The sequence below is a fragment of the Homarus americanus genome, unplaced genomic scaffold (genome assembly GCF_018991925.1).
Source record: "Homarus americanus isolate GMGI-L3 unplaced genomic scaffold, GMGI_Hamer_2.0 scaffold16610, whole genome shotgun sequence".
Classification (NCBI taxonomy): domain Eukaryota; kingdom Metazoa; phylum Arthropoda; class Malacostraca; order Decapoda; family Nephropidae; genus Homarus; species Homarus americanus.
Genome location: NW_024715336.1, coordinates 1 through 20,834, shown reverse-complemented (window position 1 = coordinate 20,834; position 20,834 = coordinate 1). Strand labels below are relative to the sequence as shown.

Below are 20,834 nucleotides of genomic sequence, written 5' to 3'. Positions count from 1 at the left end.
GTGGTGTGTGCGTGGCGTGTGCGTGTGCGTGGCGTGTGCGTCGCAGGTGTGTGCACGCGGGTGTGCAGTGTGTGTGTGTGTGTGTGTGTGTGTGTGCGGCGTGTGTGCGTGTGTGGCAGTGTGTGCGCTGCGGGCAGTGTGCGTGGCAGTGTGTGTGTGTGTGTGTATAATAATAAATAATAATAATAATAATAATAATAATAATAAACGGTTTATTAATGTTGCAGTCGGTGGCTGAAAATATACAGACTTACATTTGATTTAGACATAATGATATAATATGCATTGAATACATTTACAGGACTGTACAGTACATAAATCAGGAGTTGTTTATTATTTTAACAATAGATGGATGGTGCTGTTCTTATATCTATCGGTGCAGGCTCTTATGGGCTGAATTTTGTTGTAGTGGCGGACTGCGCGCGAGTTGGGTGGGGCTGCAGGTGGCGGCGATGACGAGGTGGTGCAGTAGTCCACTGCCAAACTTCAGTGCTTGGTGGTGAGGTCACTGAGGGATGGCATTTCCAGGGTGGAGAGCTGGTGTAGCCGGGGAGTATTCTGGCGCCGGCATGATTCTGCAGGCCCTTTTCTGTACCTTCTAGCTGACGTTGTTGGGTGGAGTTGAGAGAAGACGACCAGGCTGGTGACGCATATGTAAGTTTGGGGAGAATAAAGACGTTGTAGATGGTCCTCAGCTCTGGCGTGGTGTCCCAAGTGACCTAAGTCGTCGTGAGCATGTAGAGACGGTACGAGGCTGCCTTGACTGTGTTATTTACATGGGCCTTCCAGTCCAGTTTGTTGCCTATAGTTACACCCAGGAGTTTGGCAGACTGCACCAGCTGGAGAGGATGGGCACCCACTGTGACTGCTGGGGCTTGCACTGGAGTGGTGGCGGTATTGATGTGCATGACTAGGGTTTTGGTGTGGTTGATGGTGACCTTGTGTGTGTGTGTGTGCCCCTAGAGAATAGAGCTAGTTATACAGGTATATACTGTACCCTACATATACACTATAGTAAAAGAAATTGAAAGAGAACTTTTAGATGTTGTCAATAATTATAATTTTGTGATCTTGTTAACAGGAGAGTGTGTCATGACGTGGTGGAGCTGTGGGAGGAGAGTCTTGACCATGACTTCTGTCACAACCATGTACAGCTAAGGTACTGTTTTCCCTGTACTGTACTGTACTGTACTGTACTGTACACAACTAACCTAACCTTAACATGTACAGCTAAGGTACTGTGTTCCCTGTACCTACTGTACTGTACTGTACTGTACACAATTAACCTAACCTTAACATGTACAGCTAAGGTACTGTGTTCCCTGTACTCTACTGTACTGTACACAACTAACCTAACCTAACCTTTCCTATGATCATTCACAGATATAACCAAAGGTTAAAAGCCATAATAGTGTCATCCCAAGTTACGTTTATATATCAACAGATTTATACATATGTTGGAGAAATTATTATAAAAGTTAGTTAACTCTGCAAATGCATTTTATAAAAAGAAATTGAATTTTTTCTAGAGAACTTAATTGTTTGTCATGTGCGTTGTGGCTCTCTTAGGTTAGGTTAGGTTAGGTAGTGTAACATTAGTTTATGTTAGGGTAAGATACATTTCACTAATTTTGCAGCACAAAAAAATCACTGCTGAATGTATCAGATAAAAACCTATGAACATAATTATTGTTCTAAAAAAATGCTTTACTAATTTTTACCTCCTGTTATTAGGTTTGATGAACTTAGATTGAGTTAGTTATTGTTTAACGCTGAGTCATAGAGACTTGTTGGATACTTGGCAGAATAACTTGTTGTAACTTGGTCTTATCAAAGGTGGAGGCTGGCCAAAAATGTTCACTTGACCTCATATTTGGCTGTCATTACTGAAGGATATTTATGGCTATACCACATTAATAAGATCTGTCTGCAAGTTTACTCGGTCATAAAAAATATTTGTACTGTACCATAAATGTGGACAATAAAAATATCTTGGTCTACATTGTAGTAACAAAGTGAACTAAAAAGACAAACTGTAATAGTATGTTTTGTCAACCATCAAGGTGATGGTGTTTGTGTCAACCATCAAGGTGTGGTAACCATCAAGGTGTGGTAACCATCAAGGTGTGGTGTATGTGTATCCCTAAACCATCAGGTGTGGTGTTTGTGTCAACCATCAAGGTGTGGTGTTTGTGTCAGCCATCAGGTGTGGTGTTTATGTCAACCATCAAGGTGTGGTGTTTGTATCAACCATCAAGGTGTAGTATTTGTATCAACCATCAAGGTGTAGTGTTTGTGTCAACCATCAAGGTGTGAGTGGCATGTCAACCATCAAGGTGTGGTACATGGCCAACCATCAAGGTGGTAACCATCAAGTGTAATCAGCCATCAGGTGTGAAACAACATCAGGAAGTGTAGTAACCATCAAGGTGTAGTGTTTGTGTCAACCATCAAGGTGTGGTAACCATCAGGTGTGTCAACCATCAAGGTGTGGTGTTTATGTCAACCATCAAGGTGTGGATGTTTGTGTAGCCATCAGGTGTAGTGTTTGTGTCAACCCATCAAGGTGTAGTAACCATCAAGGTGTAGTAACCATCAAGGTGTGGTGTTTGTGTCAACCCATCAAGGTGTGGTGTTTGTGTCAACCATCAAGGTGTGAGTGTTTTGTGTCAGCCATCAAGGTGTGGTGTTTTGTCAACCCATCAAGGTGTAGTGTTTGTCAGCCATCAAGGTACAGTGTTTGTACAGCTCAACCATCAAGGTGTAGTGTTTGTATGTCAACCATCCAAGGTGTGGTGTTTTGTCAACCATCAAGGTGTGGTGTTTGTATCAGCCATCAAGGTGGTGTATGTGTCAACCATCAGGTGTGGTGTTTGTGTCAACCATCAAAGGTGTGGTGTTTGTGTCAACCATCAATTGTGGTGTTTGTGTCAGCCATCAGGTGTGGTGTTTGTGTCAGCCATCAGGTGTGGTGTTTGTATCCCATGCATCAAGATTGGCGGTGTATGTGTCAACCATCAGGGTGTGGTGTTTGTGTCAGCCATCCAGGTGTGGTGTATGTGTCAGCCATCAAGGTGTGGTGTTTGTGTCAACCATCAAGGTGTGGTAACCATCAAGGTGTGGTGTTTGTATTGTCAGCCATCAAGGTGTGGTGTATGTCAGCCATCAAGGTGTAGTGTTTGTGTCAACCATCAAGGTGTAGTGTTTGTGTCAACCATCAAGGTGTGGTAACCATCAAGGTGTGGTGTTTGTGTGTCAACCATCAGGTGGTGTTTGGCCTTCGCCATCAAGGTGTGGTGTATGTGTCAACCATCAAGATTAGTGGTGTTTGTGTCAACCATCAGGTGTGGTGTATGTGTCAACCATCAAAGTGTATGGTAACCATCAGGTGTGGTAACCATCAAGGTGTGGTAACCATCAGGTGTATTAACCATCAGGTGTAGTAAACCATCAAGGTGTGGTAACCATCAGGTGTAGGCGAACCATCAAGGGTGTAGTGTATGTGTATCAACCATCAAGGTGTAGTGTTGTGTCAGCCATCAAGGTGTGGTGTTGTGTCAACCATCAGGTGTAGTGTATGTGTCAGCCATCAAGGTGTGGTGTTTGTGTCAACCCATCAGGTGTAGTGACACATCAAGGGTGTGAGGTGTTTGTGTCAGCCATCAAGGTGTGGTGTTTGTCAACCATCAAGGTGTAGTGTTTGTGTCAACCATCCAAGGTGTGAGTGTTTGTGTCAACCATCAGGTGTGGTGTTTGTGTCCAACCATCAGGGTATGGTAACCCATCAAGGTGTGGTGTTTGTGTCAGCCATCAAGGTGTGATTGTATGTGTCAGCCATCAGGTGTGGTGTATGTGTCAACCATCCAGGAATTCTGGTGTGTGTGTCAACCATCCAAGGGTGTGGTGTTTGTGTCAGCCATCAAGGTGTGGTGTTTGTGTCAGCCATCAAGGTGTGGTGTTTGTATCCCAACCCATCAGGTGCCCGGTAACCATCAAAGGAGTGTGGTGTCATGTATCAGCCATCAAGGTGTGGTGTTTGTGTGTCAACCATCAAATTCAGCAAAGATTGTGTATGTGTCAACCATCAAGGTGGTGTTTTGTGTCAACCCATCAAGGTGTGATGTTTGTGTCAACCATCAGGTGTGGTGTTTGTGTCAACCATCAAGGTGTAGTAACCATCGAGGTGTAGCAGTAACCATCAAGGTGTAGTGTTGTGTCAACCATCAAGGTGTGGTGTATGTGTCAACCCATCAAGGTGGTGTTTTGTGTCAACCATCAAGGTGTGGTGTTTGTGTCAACCATCGAAGGTGTGGTGTTTGTATCATGTCAAGGTGTAGTAACCATCCAAGGTGTAGTGTTTGTGTCAACCATCAAGGTGGTGTATGTGTCAGCCATCAAGATTGTGGTGTATGTATCAACCATCAAGGTGTGGTGTATGTGTCAACCATCAAAGGTGTGTGGTGTTTGTGTCAACCATCAAGGTGTGGTGTTTGTGTCAACCATCAAAGATTATTAGTGTTTGTGTCAACCATCAGGTGTATTTAACCATCAAAGGTGTGGTGTATGTCAACCATCAAGGTGTGGTGTTTGTGTCAACCCATCAAGGTGTGGTGTATATGTCAACCATCAAGGGTGTGGTGTTTATGTCAACCATCAGGTGTGGTGTTTGTGTCAGCCATCAGGTGTGGTGTTTGTGCTCAACCATCAGGTGTAGTAACCATCAAAGTGTAGTAACCCATCAAGGTGGTAACCATCAGACATGGTGTTTGTATCAGCCATCAAAGGTGTGGTGCTTATGTCAACCATCAAGGTGTGGTGTTTGACAACCATCAAGATTGGTGTTTGTGTCAGCAACCATCAGGTGTGGTGTTTGTGTCAACCATCAGGGTGTGGTAACCATCAAGGTGTGGTGTATGTCAACCATCAAGGTGTGGTGTTTGTGTCAGCCATCCGAAGATTCAGCAATTGTATATGTGTCAACCATCAGGTGTGGTGTTTGTGTCAGCCATCAAGGTGTGGTGTTTATGTCAACCATCAAGGTGTGGTGTTTGTGTCAACCATCAAGGTATGGTGTTTGTGTCAACCATCAGGTGTGGTAACCATCAAAGGTGTGGTGTTTGTGTCAACCATCAAGGAATTGTGGTGTATGTCAACCATCAGGTGTGATGTTTGTGTCAACCATCAGGTGTGGTGTTTGTGTCAACCATCAAGGTGTGGTGTTTGTATCCCAGCCATCAGGTGGTAACCATCAAGGTGTGGTGTTTGTATCAACCATCAAGGTGTGGTGTTTATGTCAACCATCAGGAGTGTGGTGTTTGTGTCAGCCATCAAGGGTGTAGTAACCATCAAGGTGTGGTAACCATCAAGGTGTGGTGTTGTGTCAGCCATCAAGGTGTAGTATTTGTGTCAACCATCAAGGTGTGGTGTTTATGTCAACCATCAAGGTGTAAGTAACCATCAAAGGTGTGGTGTTTGTGTCAACCATCAAGGTGTGGTGTATGTGTCAACCATCAAGGTGTGGTGTTTGTATTAAGCCCATCAAGGTGTGGTGTTTTGTGTCCCAGCCATCAAAGGTGTGGTGTTTGTGTCAACCATCAAGGTGTGGTGTTTGTGTCAACCATCAAGGTGTGGTGTTTATGTCAACCATCAGGTGTGGTGTTTGTGTCAGCATAAAGGTGTGGTGTTTGTGTCAACCATCAAGGTGTGGTGTTTGTGTCAGCCATCAGGTGTGGTGTTTGTGTCAACCATCAGGTGTGTCAACCATCAAGGTGTGGTGTTTGTGTCAACCATCAGGTGTGGTGTTTGTGTCAACCATCAAAGGTGTAGTGTTTTGTAGCCATCAGGTGTGGTGTTTGTGTCAGCATCAGGTGTGGTAACCATCAAGGTGTGGTGTTTTGTGTCAACCATCAAGATTGGTGTATGTCAACCATCAAGGTGTGTGGTGTTTGTGTCAACCATCAAGGTGTGGGTATTTGTGTCAACCATCCAAGGTGTGGTGTTTGTGTCAGCAGCATCAAGGTGTGGTGTATGTGTCAACCATCAAGGTGTGGTGTTTGTGTCAACCATCAAGGTGTGGTGTTTGTGTCAACCATCCAAGGTGTAGTAACCATCAAGGTGTGGTGTTTGTGTCAGCCATCAAGGTGTAGTTATTTTGTGTCAGCCATCCAAGGTGTAGTAACCATCAAGGTGTAGTGTTTAATGTCAACCATCAAGGTGTGGTGTTTGTGTCAACCATCAAGGTGTAGTAACCATCAAGGTGTGGTGTTTGTGTCAACCATCAAATTTAATGGTGTATGTGTCAACCATCAAGGTGTAGTGTTTGTGTCAACCATCAGGTGTGGTGTTTGTGTCAGCCATCAAGGTGTGGTGTTTGTACAACCATCAAGGTGTGGTGTTTGTGTCAACCATCAAAGGTGTGGTGTTTGTGTCAGCCATCAGGTGTGGTGTTTGTCAACCATCAAGGTGTGGTGTTTGTATCAGCCATCAGGTGTAGTAACCATCAAAGGGTGTGGTGGTGTATGTATCAGCCATCAGGTGTGGTATGTGTCAGCCATCAGGTGTGGTGTTGTGTCAGCCATCAAGGGTGTGGTAACCATCAGGTGTGGTGTTGTGTCAACCGTAAGGTGGTAACCATCAAGGTGTGGTGTTTGTGTCAACCATCAGGTGTGGTGTATGTGTCAACCATCAGGTGTGGTGTTTGTGTCAACCATCAAGGTGTGGTGTTTGTGTCCAACCATCAGGTGTGGTAACCATCAAGGTGTAAGTGTTTGTGTCAACCATCAAGGTGTGGTGTTTGTATCAGCCATCAGGTGTGGTGTTTGTGTCAGCCATCCAAGGTGTGGTGTTTATGTCAACCATCAAGGGTGTAATTGTTTGTGTCAGCCATCAAGGTGTAGTGTTTAACCATCAGCCATCAAGGTGTGGTAACCATCAAGGTGGTGTATGTGTCAACCATCAAGGTGTAGTGTATGTCAACCATCAAGGTGGTGTTTTGTATCAACCATCAAGGTGTAGTAACCCATCAAGGTGTGGTGTTTGTGTCAGCCATCAGGTGTAGTAACCATCAAGGTGTAATTAACATGTCCAGCCATCAGAATTGTAGTGTATGTGTCAGCCATCAAGGTGTAGTATTTTGTGTAAACCATCAAGATTGTGGTGTTTGTGTCAGCCATCAAGGGTGTGGTGTTTGTGTCAACCATCAGGTGTGGTAACCATCAAGGTGTGGTGTTTGTGTCAACCATCAGGTGTAGTGTGTGTGTCAACCATCAAGGTGTGGTGTTTGTGTCAACCATCAGGGTGTGGTGTTTGTGTCAGCCATCCAAGGTGTAAGTAACCATCTGAGGTGTGGTATTTTGTGTCAACCATCAGGTGTGGTGTTTGTGTCAGCCATCAGGTGGTGTTTGTGTCAGCCATCAGGTGTGGTGTTTGTGTCGGCCATCCAAAGGTGTAAGTGTTTGTGTCAACCATCAAGGTGTAATTGTGTCAGCCATCAAGGTGTGGTGTTTTGTGTCAACCATCAGGTGTGGTGTTTGTATCCCAACCATCAAGGTGTAGTGTTTGTGTCCCAGCCATCAAGGTGTGGTGTTTGTGTCAACCATCAGGTGTAGTAACCATCAGGTGTAGTGTTTGTGTCAACCATCAAGGTGTGGTGTTTGTGTCAACCATCAAGGTGTGGTAACCATCAAGGTGTGGTGTTTGTCAGCCATCAAGGTGTGGTGTTTATGTCAACCATCAAGGTGTGGTGTAATGTGTGTCAACCATCAGGTGTAGTGTTTGTGTCAGCCATCAAGGTGTGGTGTATGTCAACCATCAAGGTGTGGTGTTTGTGTGTCAACCATCGAGGTGTGGTGTTTGTGTCAGCCATCAAGGTGTGGTGTTTGTGTCAGCCATCAAGGTGTGGTGTTTGTGTCAACCATCAAGGTGTGGTGTATGTCAACCATCAAGGTGTGGTGTGTGTCCCAGCCATCAAGGTGTAGTGTTTGTGTCAACCATCAAGGTGTGGTGTTTGTGTCAGCCATCAAGGTGTGGTAACCATCAGGTGTGGTGTTTGTGTCAACCGTAAGGTGTGGTGTTTATGTCAACCATCAAGGTGTGGTGTTTGTGTCAGCCATCAGGTGTGGTGTTTGTGTCAACCATCAAGGTGTAGTGTTTGTGTCCAGCCATCAAGGTGTGGTAACCATCAGGTGTAATTAGCCAATATGTCAGCCATCCAAGGTGTGGTGGTGTTTGTCAACCATCAGGTGTGGTGTTTGTGTCAGCCATCAAGGTGTGGTGTTTGTGTCAACCATCCAGGTGTGGTGTTTGTGTCAACCATCAAGGTGTGGTGTTTGTGTCAACCATCAGGGTGTGGTGTTTGTGTCAACCATCAAGGTGTGGTGTTTGTGTCAACCATCAAGGTGTGGTGTTTGTGTCAACCATCAAGGGTGTAGTGTTGTGTATCAGCCATCAAAGTGTGGTGTTGTGTCAACCGTAAGGTGTGGTGTATGTGTCAACCATCAGGTGTGTTTTGTCAACCATCAAGGTGTGGTGTTTGTGTCAACCATCAAGACCAGCCAGTGTTTGTGTCAACCATCAGGGTGTAGTGTTTGTGTCAGCCATCAAGGTGTGGTGTATGTGTCAACCATCAAGGTGTGGTGTTTGTGTCAACCATCAAGGTGTGGTGTTTGTGTCAACCATCAAGGTGTAGGTGTTTGTGTCAACCATCAAGGGTGTGGTGTTTGTGTGTCAACCATCAAGGTGTGGTGTTTGTGTCAGCCATCAAGGTGTAGTGTTTTGTGTCAACCCATCAAGGTGTGGTGTTTGTGTCAATCATCAGGTGTGGTGTTTGTGTCAACCATCCAAGGTGTGGTGTTTGTCAACCATCAGGTGTGGTGTTTGTGTCAACCATCAAGGTGTGGTGTTTGTGTCAACCATCAAGATTGTGGTGTGTCAACCATCAAGGTGTGGTGTTTGTGTCAACCATCAAGGTGTGGTGTTTGTGTCAACCATCAAGGTGTAGTGTTTGTGTGGCCATCAAGGTGTAGTGTTTGTGTCGCTCCATCAAGGTGTAGTGTTTGTGTCCAACCATCAAGGTGTGGTAACCATCAAGGTGTAGTGTTTGTGGCCAGCCATCAGGTGTGGTGTTTGTGTCAACCATCAAGGTGTAGTAACCATCCAAGGGTGTGGTGTTTGTGTCAACCATCAAGGTGTGGTGTTTGTGTCAACCATAGGTGTAGTGTATGTGTCAGCCACATCAGGTGTGGTGTTTGTGTCAACCATCAAGGTGTGGTGTTTGTGTCAACCATCAAGGTGTAGTAACCATCAGGTGTGGTGTTTGTGTCAACCCATCAGGGTGTGGTGTTTGTGTCAACCATCAGGTGTAGTGTTTGTGTCAACCATCAAGGTGTGGTGTATGTCAACCATCCAAGGTGTGGTGTTTGTGTCAACCATCAAGGGTGTGGTGTTTGTGTCAACCATCAAGGTGTGGTGTGTGTATCAGCCATCAAAGGTGTGGTGTTTTGTGTCAGCCATCAAGGTGGTAGTGTATGTCAACCATCAAGGTGTGGTGGTACATGTCAACCATCAAGATTGTGGTGTATGTGTCAGCATCAAGGTGTGGTGTTGTCAGCCATCAAGGTGTGAATGTATGTGTCAACCATCAAGGTGTGGTGTTTGTGTCAGCCATCAAGGTGTGGTGTTTGTGTCAACCATCCAAGGTGTGGTGTTTGTGTCAGCCATCAGGTGTGGTGTTTGTGTCAACCATAAGGTGTGGTGTTTGTGTCAACCATCAGGTGTGGTCCATAGGTGTGGTAACCATCAGGTGTGGTGTTGTGTCAACCATCAGGGTGTGTGTTGTCAACCATCAAGGTGTGGTGTTTGTGTCAACCATCAAGGTGTGGTGTTTGTGTCAACCATCAAGGTGTGGTGTTTGTGTCAACCATCAAGGTGTGGTGTTTGTGTCAACCATCAAGGTGTGGTGTTTGTGTCAACCATCAAGGTGTGGTGTTTGTGTCAACCATCAAGGTGTGGTGTTTGTGTCAACCATCAAGGTGTGGTGTTTGTGTCAACCATCAAGGTGTGGTGTTTGTGTCAACCATCAAGGTGTGGTAACCATCAGGTTGTGGTGTTTGTGTCAGCCATCAAGGTGTGGTGTTTGTGTCAACCATCAAGGGTGTGGTAACCATCAAGGTGTGGTGTTTGTGTCAGCCATCAGGTGTGGTGTTTGTGTCAGCCATCAAGGTGTGGTGTTTGTGTCAACCATCAAGGTGTGGTGTTTGTGTCAGCCATCAGGTGTGGTGTTTTGTGTCAACCATCAAGGGTGTGGTAACCATCAAGGTGTGGTGTATGTCAACCATCAGGTGTGGTGTTTGTGTCAACCATCAGGTGTGGTGTTTGTGTCAACCATCAAGGTGTGGTAACCATCAAGGTGTGGTGTATGTCAACCATCAAGGTGTGGTGTTTGTGTCAGCCATCAAGGTGTAGTATGCATCAAGGTGTGGTAACCATCAAGGTGTGGTGTTTGTGTCAACCATCAGGTGTGGTGTTTGTGTCAGCCATCAGGTGTGGTAACCATCAGGGTGTGGTAACCATCAGGTGTGGTGTTTGTGTCAACCATCAGGTGTGGTAACCATCAAGGTGTAGTGTTTGTTCAACCATCAAGGTGTGGTGTTTGTGTCAACCATCAGGTGTGTCAGCCATCAAGGTGGTAACCATCAGGTGTGTCAACCATCAGGTGTGGTAACCATCAAGGTGTGGTAACCATCAAGGTGTGGTGTATGTGTCAACCATCAAGGTGTAGTGTTTGTCAACCATCAAGGTGTGGTAACCATCAAGGTGTGTCAACCATCAAGGTGTGGTAACCATCAAGGTGTGGTAACCATCAAGGTGTGGTGTCACCCAACAGGTTCGCTGACACACCAGTGCTGGAGGGGCTGAGTGTCCATGAGACTCGTCAGTACGTCTACATCCTGCTGGCCACTGTGTCCTCCGTCCACCGCATACGTCTGCCCCACCCTCACACAACTCAGGTACTGTAGGCTACTCTACTGTGACTGCTCTACTGTGACAGCTCTGCTGTAGGCTGCTCTGCTGTAAGCTGCTCTACTGTGGGCTGCTCTACTGTGGCTGCTCTGCTGGGCTGCTCTACTGTGGGCTGCTCTACTGGAGGTTGCTCTGCTGTAGTGCTCTGCAATGGGCTGTCTGTGTGGGCTGCTCTGTAGGCTGCTCTGCTGTAGGCTGCTCTGCTGTAAAACTCTGCTCTGATGGGCTGCTCTGCTGTGGGCTGTCTGCAGTAGGCTTGCTCTGTGGCTGTTGCAGGCTGCTCTGCTGTAGGCTGCTCTGCTGTAGGCTGCTCTGCTGTATGCTGCTCTGCTGTGGGCTGCTCTACTGTGGTGTTGTGTCTACTGTGGGTTTGCTCTACTGGGTTTGCTCTAGTGCTCTGCTCTCTGGCTGCTCTCAGCTGCTCTGCTGTGCTGCTCTTTTGTCTCTGCTCTGTGGCTGCTGCTTGTGCTGCTCTGCTGTTGCTCTTGGTGCTCTGTGGCTGCTCTGTGGCTGCTCTGCTGTAGGCTGCTCTCTGTAGGCTGCTCTGCTGTGCTGTCTGTACTCTCTGTAGGCTCTCTGTGGCTGCTCTACTGTGGCTGCTCTGCTGTAGGCTGCTCTGCTGTAGGCTGCTCTGCTCCTACTGCTGCTCTCTATGGCTGCTCTACTTGGCTGCTCTCTTGTTGCTCTATGAGGCTGCTCTACTGTGCTGCTTACTGTCTGCTCTGCTGTAGCTGCTCTGTAGCTCTCTGCTGTACTGCTCTGCTGCTCTCTGTAAGCTGCTCTACTGTTCTGCTCTACTGTGAGCTGCTCTGTGAGCTGCTCTGGGCTGCTCTATTGGCTGCTCTGTAGGCTGTCTATACTGCTGTACTATGCTGCTCTGCTGTAAGCTGCTCTGCTATAAACTGCTCACTGTGGCTGCTCTACTGGCTGCTTACTGTAACTGCTCTGCTGTACTGCTCTGTAAGCTGCTCTGTAATGCTATACTGTAAGCTGCTCTCTGTAGCTGCTCTCTGTAGCTTCTGCTGTAAGCTGCTACTGCTCTGCTGTAAACTGCTCTGCTGTACTACGTGAACAACTTCTTGAACTGATTTTTATATAAAAACTTTAAAAAATATTTAAAGCAAATATTAATCCTATAACTTCTCAGGTTTCTCACAGTTATGAAAATCCTGGAAAAGTCAGAAGTGAAGACCTGAGATGACTTTAGAAACTTGTGATATAAAACCTTACTTAAGATGGGTTAAACAGCTGACAGTGTTGTGTTGATTAATGTGGACTTGGGTTTCAGAGCAGACCACATCCATATTGGTGACCTCAACCTTCCAGACCCTCAAGGAGTACCACCATCTGTACATCTTAAACAGTCAGCAGCAGCAGGTACCCTAACACACACACACTCTCCTGGTCCATCTTAACGGTACAGCAGCAGCAGGTAACACACACACACTTTCTCTCTGATCCATCTTAAACAGTACAGCAGCAGCAGGTAGCACACACACACACTCTCTCCTGATCCATCTTAAACAGCAGTACAGCAGCAGCAGGTAACACACACACACACTCTCTCCTGATCCATCTTAAACAGTACAGCAGCAGCAGGTAACACACACACACTCTCTCCTGATCCATCTTAAACAGTACAGCAGCAGCGGGTAACACACACACACTCTCTCCTGATCCATCTTCCGGCATTTGGCAGCAGCGGCAGGTAACACACACACACACTCTCTCTGATCCATCTTAAACAGTACAGCAGCCCGGCAGGTACTTACACTCTCCTCCTGATCCATCTTAAACAGTACAGCAGCAGCAGGAGTTAACACACACACACACTCTCCTGATCCATCTTAAACAGTACAGCAGCAGGTAACACACACACACTCTCTCCTGATCCATCTTAAACAGTACAGCAGCAGCAGGTAACACACACACACTCTCTCTGATGCATCTTAAACAGTACAGCAGCAGCAGGTAACACACACACTCTCCTCACAGTCCATCTTAAGCAGTACAGCAGCAGCAGGTAACACACACACACACCTCTCCCTCCTGATCCATCTTAAACAGTACAGCAGCAGCAGGTAACACACACACTCTCCCTCTGATCCATCTTAAACAGTACAGCAGCGGTAACACACACACACACTCTCTCCTGATCCATCTTAAACAGTACAGCAGCAGCGGGTAACACACACACACTCTCTCTACTGATGCATCTTAAACAGTACAGCAGCAGCTTGGGTAACACACACACACTCTCCCTCTGATCCATCTTCCAAACAGTACAGCAGCAGCAGGTAACACACACACACTCCCTCACGAATATGCCGGCAGTACAGCGGCAGCAACACACGCACTCTCCCTCCCTGATCCATCTTAAACAGTACAGCAGCGGCAGGTAACACACACACTCTCTCTGATCCATCTTAAACAGTACAGCAGCGGCAGGTAACACACACACACACTCTCACAGTCCATCTTAACAGTACAGCAGCAGCGGGTAACACACACACACACTCTCCTGATCCATCTTAAACAGTACAGCAGCAGCAGGTGGCACACACACACACTCTCCTGATCCATCTTAAACAGAAGGTACAGCAGCCCAGCAGGTAACACACACACACACTCTCCTGATCCATCTTAAACAGTACAGCAGCGGCAGGTTAACACACACACACACACTCTCTGATCCATCTTAAACAGTACAGCAGCAGGTAACACACACACACTCTCCCTCTGATCCATCTTAAACAGTACAGCAGCAGCGGGTAACACACACACACACTCTCCTCCTGATCCATCTTAAACAGTACAGCAGCAGCAGGTAACACACACACTCTCACTCCTGATCCATCTTAAACAGTACAGCAGCAGCAGGTAACACACACACACACTCTCTCACGGTCCATCTTAAACAGTACAGCAGCAGCGGGTAACACACACACACTCTCTGATGCATCTTAAACAGTACAGCAGCGGCTTGGGTAACACACACACACACTCTCCCTCCTGATCCATCTTAAACAGTACAGCAGCAGCAGGTAACACACACACACTCCCTCCTGATCCATCTTAAACAGTACAGCAGCAGCAGGTAACACACACACACTCTCCCTCCTGATCCATCTTAAACAGTACAGCGGCAGCAGGTAACACACACACTCTCACCTGATCAGCATCGCCAAACAATTTTAGCAGCAGCGGGTAACACACACACACACTCTCTGATCCATCTTAAACAGTACAGCAGCAGCAGGTAACACACACACACACTCTCCTGATCCATCTTAAACGGTACAGCAGCAGCAGGTAACACACACACACACTCTCTGATCCATGCTGGCAGTACAGCAGCGGCAGGTAACACACACACACACTCTCACCAGTCCATCTTAAACAGTACAGCAGCGGCGGGTAGCACACACACACACACACTCTCCTGATCCATCTTAAACGGTACAGCGGCGGCAGGTAACACACACACACACTCTCTCTGATCCATCTTAAACAGTACAACTGGCAGCAGGTAACACACACACACTCTCTCTGATCCATCTTAAACGGTACAGCAGCAGCGGGTAACACACACACACTCTCTCTGATCCATCTTAAACAGTACAGCGGCAGCAGGTAACACACACACACTCTCTCCTGATCCATCTTAAACAGTACAGCAGCAGCAGGTAACACACACACACACTCTCTCTGATCCATCTTAGAAACAGTACAGCAGCAGGTAAGCACGCCTCTCTGATCAAATGCCGAGCTGGTACAGCAGCAGCGGGTAACACACACACACATCTACCTGATCCATCTTAAACAGTACAGCATCAGCAGGTAACACACTCCTCTGGATCCATCATGCGGCAGTACAGCGGCAGCGGGACAGCACACACACTCTCTCTGATCCATCTTAAACGGTACGGCAACGGCGGGTAACACACACACTCTCTCTGATCCATCTTAAACAGTACAGCGGCAGCAGGTAACACACACCACACTCTACCTGATCCATCTTAAACGGTACAGCAGCAGCAGCGGGTAACACACACACACACTCTCTCCTGATCCATCTTAAAGCAGTACAGCGGCAGCAGGTAACACGCTCTCCTCCTGATCCATCTTAAACAGTACAGCAGCAGCGGGTAACACACACACACTCTCTGATCCATCTTAAACAGTACAGCAGCAGCAGGTAGCTTACACACACTCTCTCTGATCCATCTTAGCGGCAGCAGGTAACACACACACACTCTCTCCTGAGTCATCTTAAACAGTACAGCAGCAGCAGGTAACACACACACACACACTCTCTCTAAGATCCATCTTAAACCAGTACAGCAGCAGCAGGTAACACACACACACCTCTCTGATCCATCTTAAACCGGTACAAGCGGCGGCGGCGGGCGGCACGCACACTCTCTCCTGATCCATCTTAAACAGTACGGCAGCAGCAGGTAACACACACACACTCTCTCCTGATCCATCTTAAGCAATTTTAGCGGCAGGTAACACACACACAATCTCTCCTGATCCATCTTAGCAGTACAGCAGCAGCAGGTAACACACACACTCTCTCCTGATCCATCTTAAACAGTACAGCAGCAGCAGGTAGCACACACACACTCTCTCCTGATCCATCTTAAACAGTACAGCAGCAGCAGCAGGTATACACACACACACACTCTCTCTGATCCATCTTAAACAGTACAGCATCAGCAGGTAACACCTCTCCTCCTGATCCATCTTAACAATTTTAGCAGCAGCGGTAACACGCACGCTTCTCTCCTGATCCATCTTAAACAGTACAGCAGGTAACACACACACACTCTCTCTGATCCATCTTAAACAGTACAGCAGCAGCGGGTAACACACACACACTCTCTGATCCATCTTAAACAGTACAGCAGCAGCAGCGGGTAACACACACACACACTCTCTCCTGATCCATCTTAAACAGTACAGCAGCAGCAGGTAACACACTCTCCCTCTGATCCATCTTAAACAGTACAGCAGCAGGTAACACACACACACACTCTCTGATCCATCTTAAACAGTACAGCAGCAGCAGGTGCTTGCACACTCTCTCTGATCCATCTTAAACAGTACAGCAGCAGGTAACACACACACACTCTCTCTGGTCATCTTAAACAGTACAGCAGCAGGTAACACACACACACTCTCTCTGATCCATCTTAAGCAGTACGGCAGCAGGTAACACACACACACACTCTCCTGATCCATCTTAAACAGTACAGCAGCAGCAGCAGGTAACACACACACTCTCTCCTGATCCATCTTAAACAGTACGCTTGGGTGCTTACACACACGCTTCTCTCCTGATCCATCTTAAACAGTACAGCAGCAGCAGGTAACACACACACACTCTCTCTGATCCGTCTTGCGGCAATTTTAGCAGCAGCAGGTAACACACTCTCCTCCTGATCCATCTTAAACAATTTTAGCAGCACAGCAGGTAACACACACACACACTCTCCTGATCCATCTTAAGCAATTGCCCAGCAGCAGCAGGTAACACACACACACTCTCTGATCCATCATAAACAGTACAGCGGCAGCAGGTAACACACACACGCTTCCTGCAGTCCATCTTAAACAGTACAGCAGCAGCAGGTAACACACACACACACTCTCTCCTGATCCATCTTAAACAGTACAGCAGCAGCAGGTAACACACACCTCTCTCCTGATCCGTCTTAAACAGTACAGCAGCAGGTAACACACACACACACACTCTCTCCTGATCCATCTTAAACAGTACGGCGGCACGGCGAGCACACACACACACTCTCACAGTCCATGTAAACAGTACAGCAGCAGCAGGTAACACACACACACACTCTCCTGATCCATCTTAAACAGTACAGCGGCAGCAGGTAACACACACACACTCTCTGATCCATCTTAAACAGTACACGCAGCAGCAGCAGGTAACACACACACACACTCTCTGATCCATCTTAAACAGTACAGCAGCGGCAAGGTAACACACACACACTCTCTGATCCATCTTTAACAGTACAGCAGCAGCGGGTAACACGCACACACTCTCTCCTGATCCATCTTAAGCAGTACAGCAGCGGCAGGTAACACACACACACACTCTACTCTCCTGATCCATCTTAAGCAGTACAGCGGCAGCACGGTAACACACACACACTCTCCTGATCCATCTTAAACAGTACAGCAGCAGCAGGTAACACACACACTCTCTCCTGATCCATCTTAAACGGTACAGCAGCAGCAGGTAAAACACACACACACACACTCTCTCCTGATCTAGTCTTAAACAGTACAGCAGCAGCAGGTAACACACACACACACTCTCCTGATCCATCTTAAACGGTACAGCAGCAGCGGGTAACACACACACTCTCTCTGATCCATCTTAAACAGTACAGCAGCGGCAGGTAACACACACACACACACTCTCTCTGATCCATCTTAAACAGTACAGCAGCAGCAGCAGGTAACACACACACACTCTCTCTGATCCGTCTTAAACAGTACAGCAGCGGCAGGTAACACACACACACTCTCTCCTGATCCATCTTAAACAGTACGGCAGCAGGTAACACACTCTCCCTCTCCTCCTGATCAAGTACCAGCCCTAGTGAGCTTTAATCACATTGTGCTAGTGTTTGTTTAAGGTACAAATAGTGTTGTTCTGTTCTCCTTATCAGTGGCAGTACCAAGAGGTGGCAGGGGGCTCAGCTCCCTAAAGCCACCCAGTTTTTTTTACCAGAGTAGCTGTTTTAAATTCTCAGCCTGATGATGTCTCATAACTTAATTTGTAGAAGGAATTAAGTTAGTTCTTGCTATGTGTTACATTATCCTTTTTTATTGGCCAACTTAAACACCATTACCTTTTGATGTCCTGCATGCAGATAATATTGATATAGTTATTATTCTTATTCTTTGCTATGGACAATTATTTTCTCTAGTTTTGTGTTGTGTATTAAAAGTATCTTTAGAAAACGTTGGCATATTTATTGATCTGTAACGTCAATCTAAGTAAAATGTTGTGCCTGTTCTGTAAACACTGCTTCAAGACACGTCCCAGGCCCCCCTTCCAGCCAAGATTCGCCCCTAAGCCTATCCTATATAGAAATTCTGAAACCGTCACTGTCCCTTATAAAGGTGTTTGTTGTCAGCAGGTGAAGGTCCGCACACAGCAGGGACATATGGAGGGAGAGGAGAATGCTGTGTTTGTGTTGGGTCAGACAGGAGAACACTGCTGGTGGTCAAGATGATCAAGCGTATGTTTACCGAGATCATCAAAAACGCCTCCTTGATGAACAGACTCTTCACCGGCAGCCGGGGAATGTTTAGGTTTGTACAAGGTGTGTGTGTGTCATCTACCTCTCATTAGGCTGCAGCAGCTTGTCAGTACAGTACTTATAGTGTACAAGAGAGTGAACTGTGTGGAGTCTGAACTAACATTTTCTTAACAGTACATCTGACCCAATAATGAAATGTGAATGTTGAACTACATAGTAGTATAAAAAGTTAGTCATAAAACCAATGGTATTCATAAATAATTTCTAAAATATTTGCATCCAGAGGACTTCTGTTTTCTTTGTACAGTTATTGTATTCTTATAAATACAGTAATGTGCTCCAATACTTAACTCTTGTGTTCACTCCACTGTGGTTGGGGGATATTGCTTATTATGGTTGGTTCTTATGTTGGTTGATGGATGGATGGATATTGGTGGTTGTGTGGTTGGGTAATAAGTTGGTTGATAGGGAGATAGAAGGTGTAATGATAAAGGCATTACAATATATTGTTCCAACAAGAGGCATGGAAGGGTGTGAGACAGTGACCAGTCTGGTGATCAAGGAACTGGCAGGAGGCGTGGTGGCCCGTGGGTGTGTCGCACGTGAAGTGAGGGCCTGAGTCGTGCTCCGCCTCCAGTGTGTCCTGCACGAGCTCTGGAGAACACAGCTGAGGCTGGGCGCAAGTTAAACCCTGGAGGTGAGACTGTGTAGTGTAATTCTTTATTGTTCCAGTGTAGTACAGTACAGTACACAGCCTCTCCCATCAAGACTCCTTCTGTGCCTCCTCATGGCAACACACAGTATTAGGTGGCTCGTGAACCAAGCTAAGACCAGCAGGATCTTGGAGCACCAGTGGGCCAGAAGGATGGCATAGGCCCGGCATGTGGACCGTCCTGGCATCTACCAACCCCCGCTGCGGATTAACCCTAGCAGGTATAAGGCTACGGAGTAAACCACGAACAAATCTGCGGTAGAGCCAACATCAGGCAGACATGCTTACAGATCTCCAGCAGACCCCAATGGCAGTATAGGCGGAAGGTGACCACCGAAACCCAACGACTAGACCGTGGATGAGCAATAGCAAGAAAGACAGGCTATTAAGATGAAACCCAACAAACTGGGCATCGACAGTCCTTGTAACTCTCTCTCCCCAGCCATTGCAGCAACCTGCACCACTGGATCAGGAAAAGAATGTGGTTGCAGCCCGCTCTCCTGCCTCACCACATAAATCAACTCACAGCAGCCATCATCCAGCTCATCATACCTCTCATCATCACCAAAACCCTTTACCCCAAGTCCTATGGCGCTGGGCTAGTGGCGACTGGAAGGACGAGATGACTGCCGTGGTCTCTAGTCACAACTCTGCACATGGGCGGCACAGATAAGATGGATTTATGCACTGGGATCTAGGCAGCAGTGCAAGCAGATTCTGTCTGTGCGACTGAGCTGCCGAGCCACTCTGCTCACCCCACATGGGGGGGGCTAGAAAAGCATACAGTAGTGTCTTACAACTCACTTGACTGGGCAACTGCACCCAATAAAGTCATCCTAATGCATTCAAAAATATCACAAGAGATCAATGAAAATAAACTATACAACCTCTTATGGTCACTGCATGGAATGTCATGACCCTTCTGGAATACTGGCACAAATGAAGCTCCCTGAAGAAGAGCTGCCTTGTGGCAAAAGAGCTGGCTAGGTAAACATAGACATAGCAGCCATTAATGAGTCCCGGCCCCAGATGATGACCAACTCACAGAACGGGGTCTCTACACACCTCTTCTGAGACCAACTCACAGGGCAAAGGGGTCTGGCTACACCTTCTTCTGGAAGGGTAAGGCTGCTGTGGAAACTGCATTTATGGAGCTGGCTTTGCATCCCAATCCATCCTACTAGGCTAACTTATATGCCTGTTGGGATCAACGAACCACATGATGATCTGAGTCCAACCGAAGTCATCACATCATGCCTTCCTCATCAGTGCATACGCCCAACACTGGAGCGGAGGATAACATCAAGGAGGCCTTTATGCCGACCTTGACAGAGAGTGCTAACCTCTATCCCTAGAGAAGATAAGGTTGTGCTCCTGGTGACTTCAGTGCCAGAGTTGGCAGAGATGCTGACATTTGACAGGAACCATAGGGAGAAATGGACTCGAAGTGTAATCCCAATGGCCTCAGCAAGTATGCTGCACACAACCTCATTATCACCAAGACCTTATTTAGCAGGCCGATTCCAGGGTGGTTCGATAACACCACCCATCCAAACGCTGACATCTCATTGACATCATTGTCAGCGAGAGATCGCCGAGGTGTCCTCATCACACCAGCCATGCGTGGCTCACACCACTGTGACATTGATCATCGGCTCATCAGAGCCAAACTCTCCTTTCACGCCGCCCCAAAACAGGGAAGGCAACAAGCCTCCAGAATAACAATAAACAACCTAAATCCATGTCCTACATGGCATTCGCCACACTGTCATGACAAACAAAAACCTGCAGCGAGACTT

At 46.9% G+C, this 20,834-nt stretch overlaps 1 protein-coding gene across 1 annotated transcript in view; it reads left to right on the top strand.

The window, feature by feature from the left end:
* The window catches only part of LOC121857650 (nuclear pore complex protein Nup160 homolog), a 31,651-nt gene extending 19,287 nt beyond the window's left edge, over positions 1–12,364 (top strand). Inside the window, exons 3-5 of the mRNA XM_042353715.1 lie at positions 1,082–1,159; positions 10,883–11,006; positions 12,308–12,364. Coding sequence (XP_042209649.1) covers positions 1,082–1,159; positions 10,883–11,006; positions 12,308–12,331 — 226 coding nt within the window. The 3' untranslated portion in view covers positions 12,332–12,364. The remainder of the gene's footprint in view (positions 1–1,081; positions 1,160–10,882; positions 11,007–12,307) is intronic.
* Positions 12,365–20,834: the final 8,470 nt, after the last annotated feature.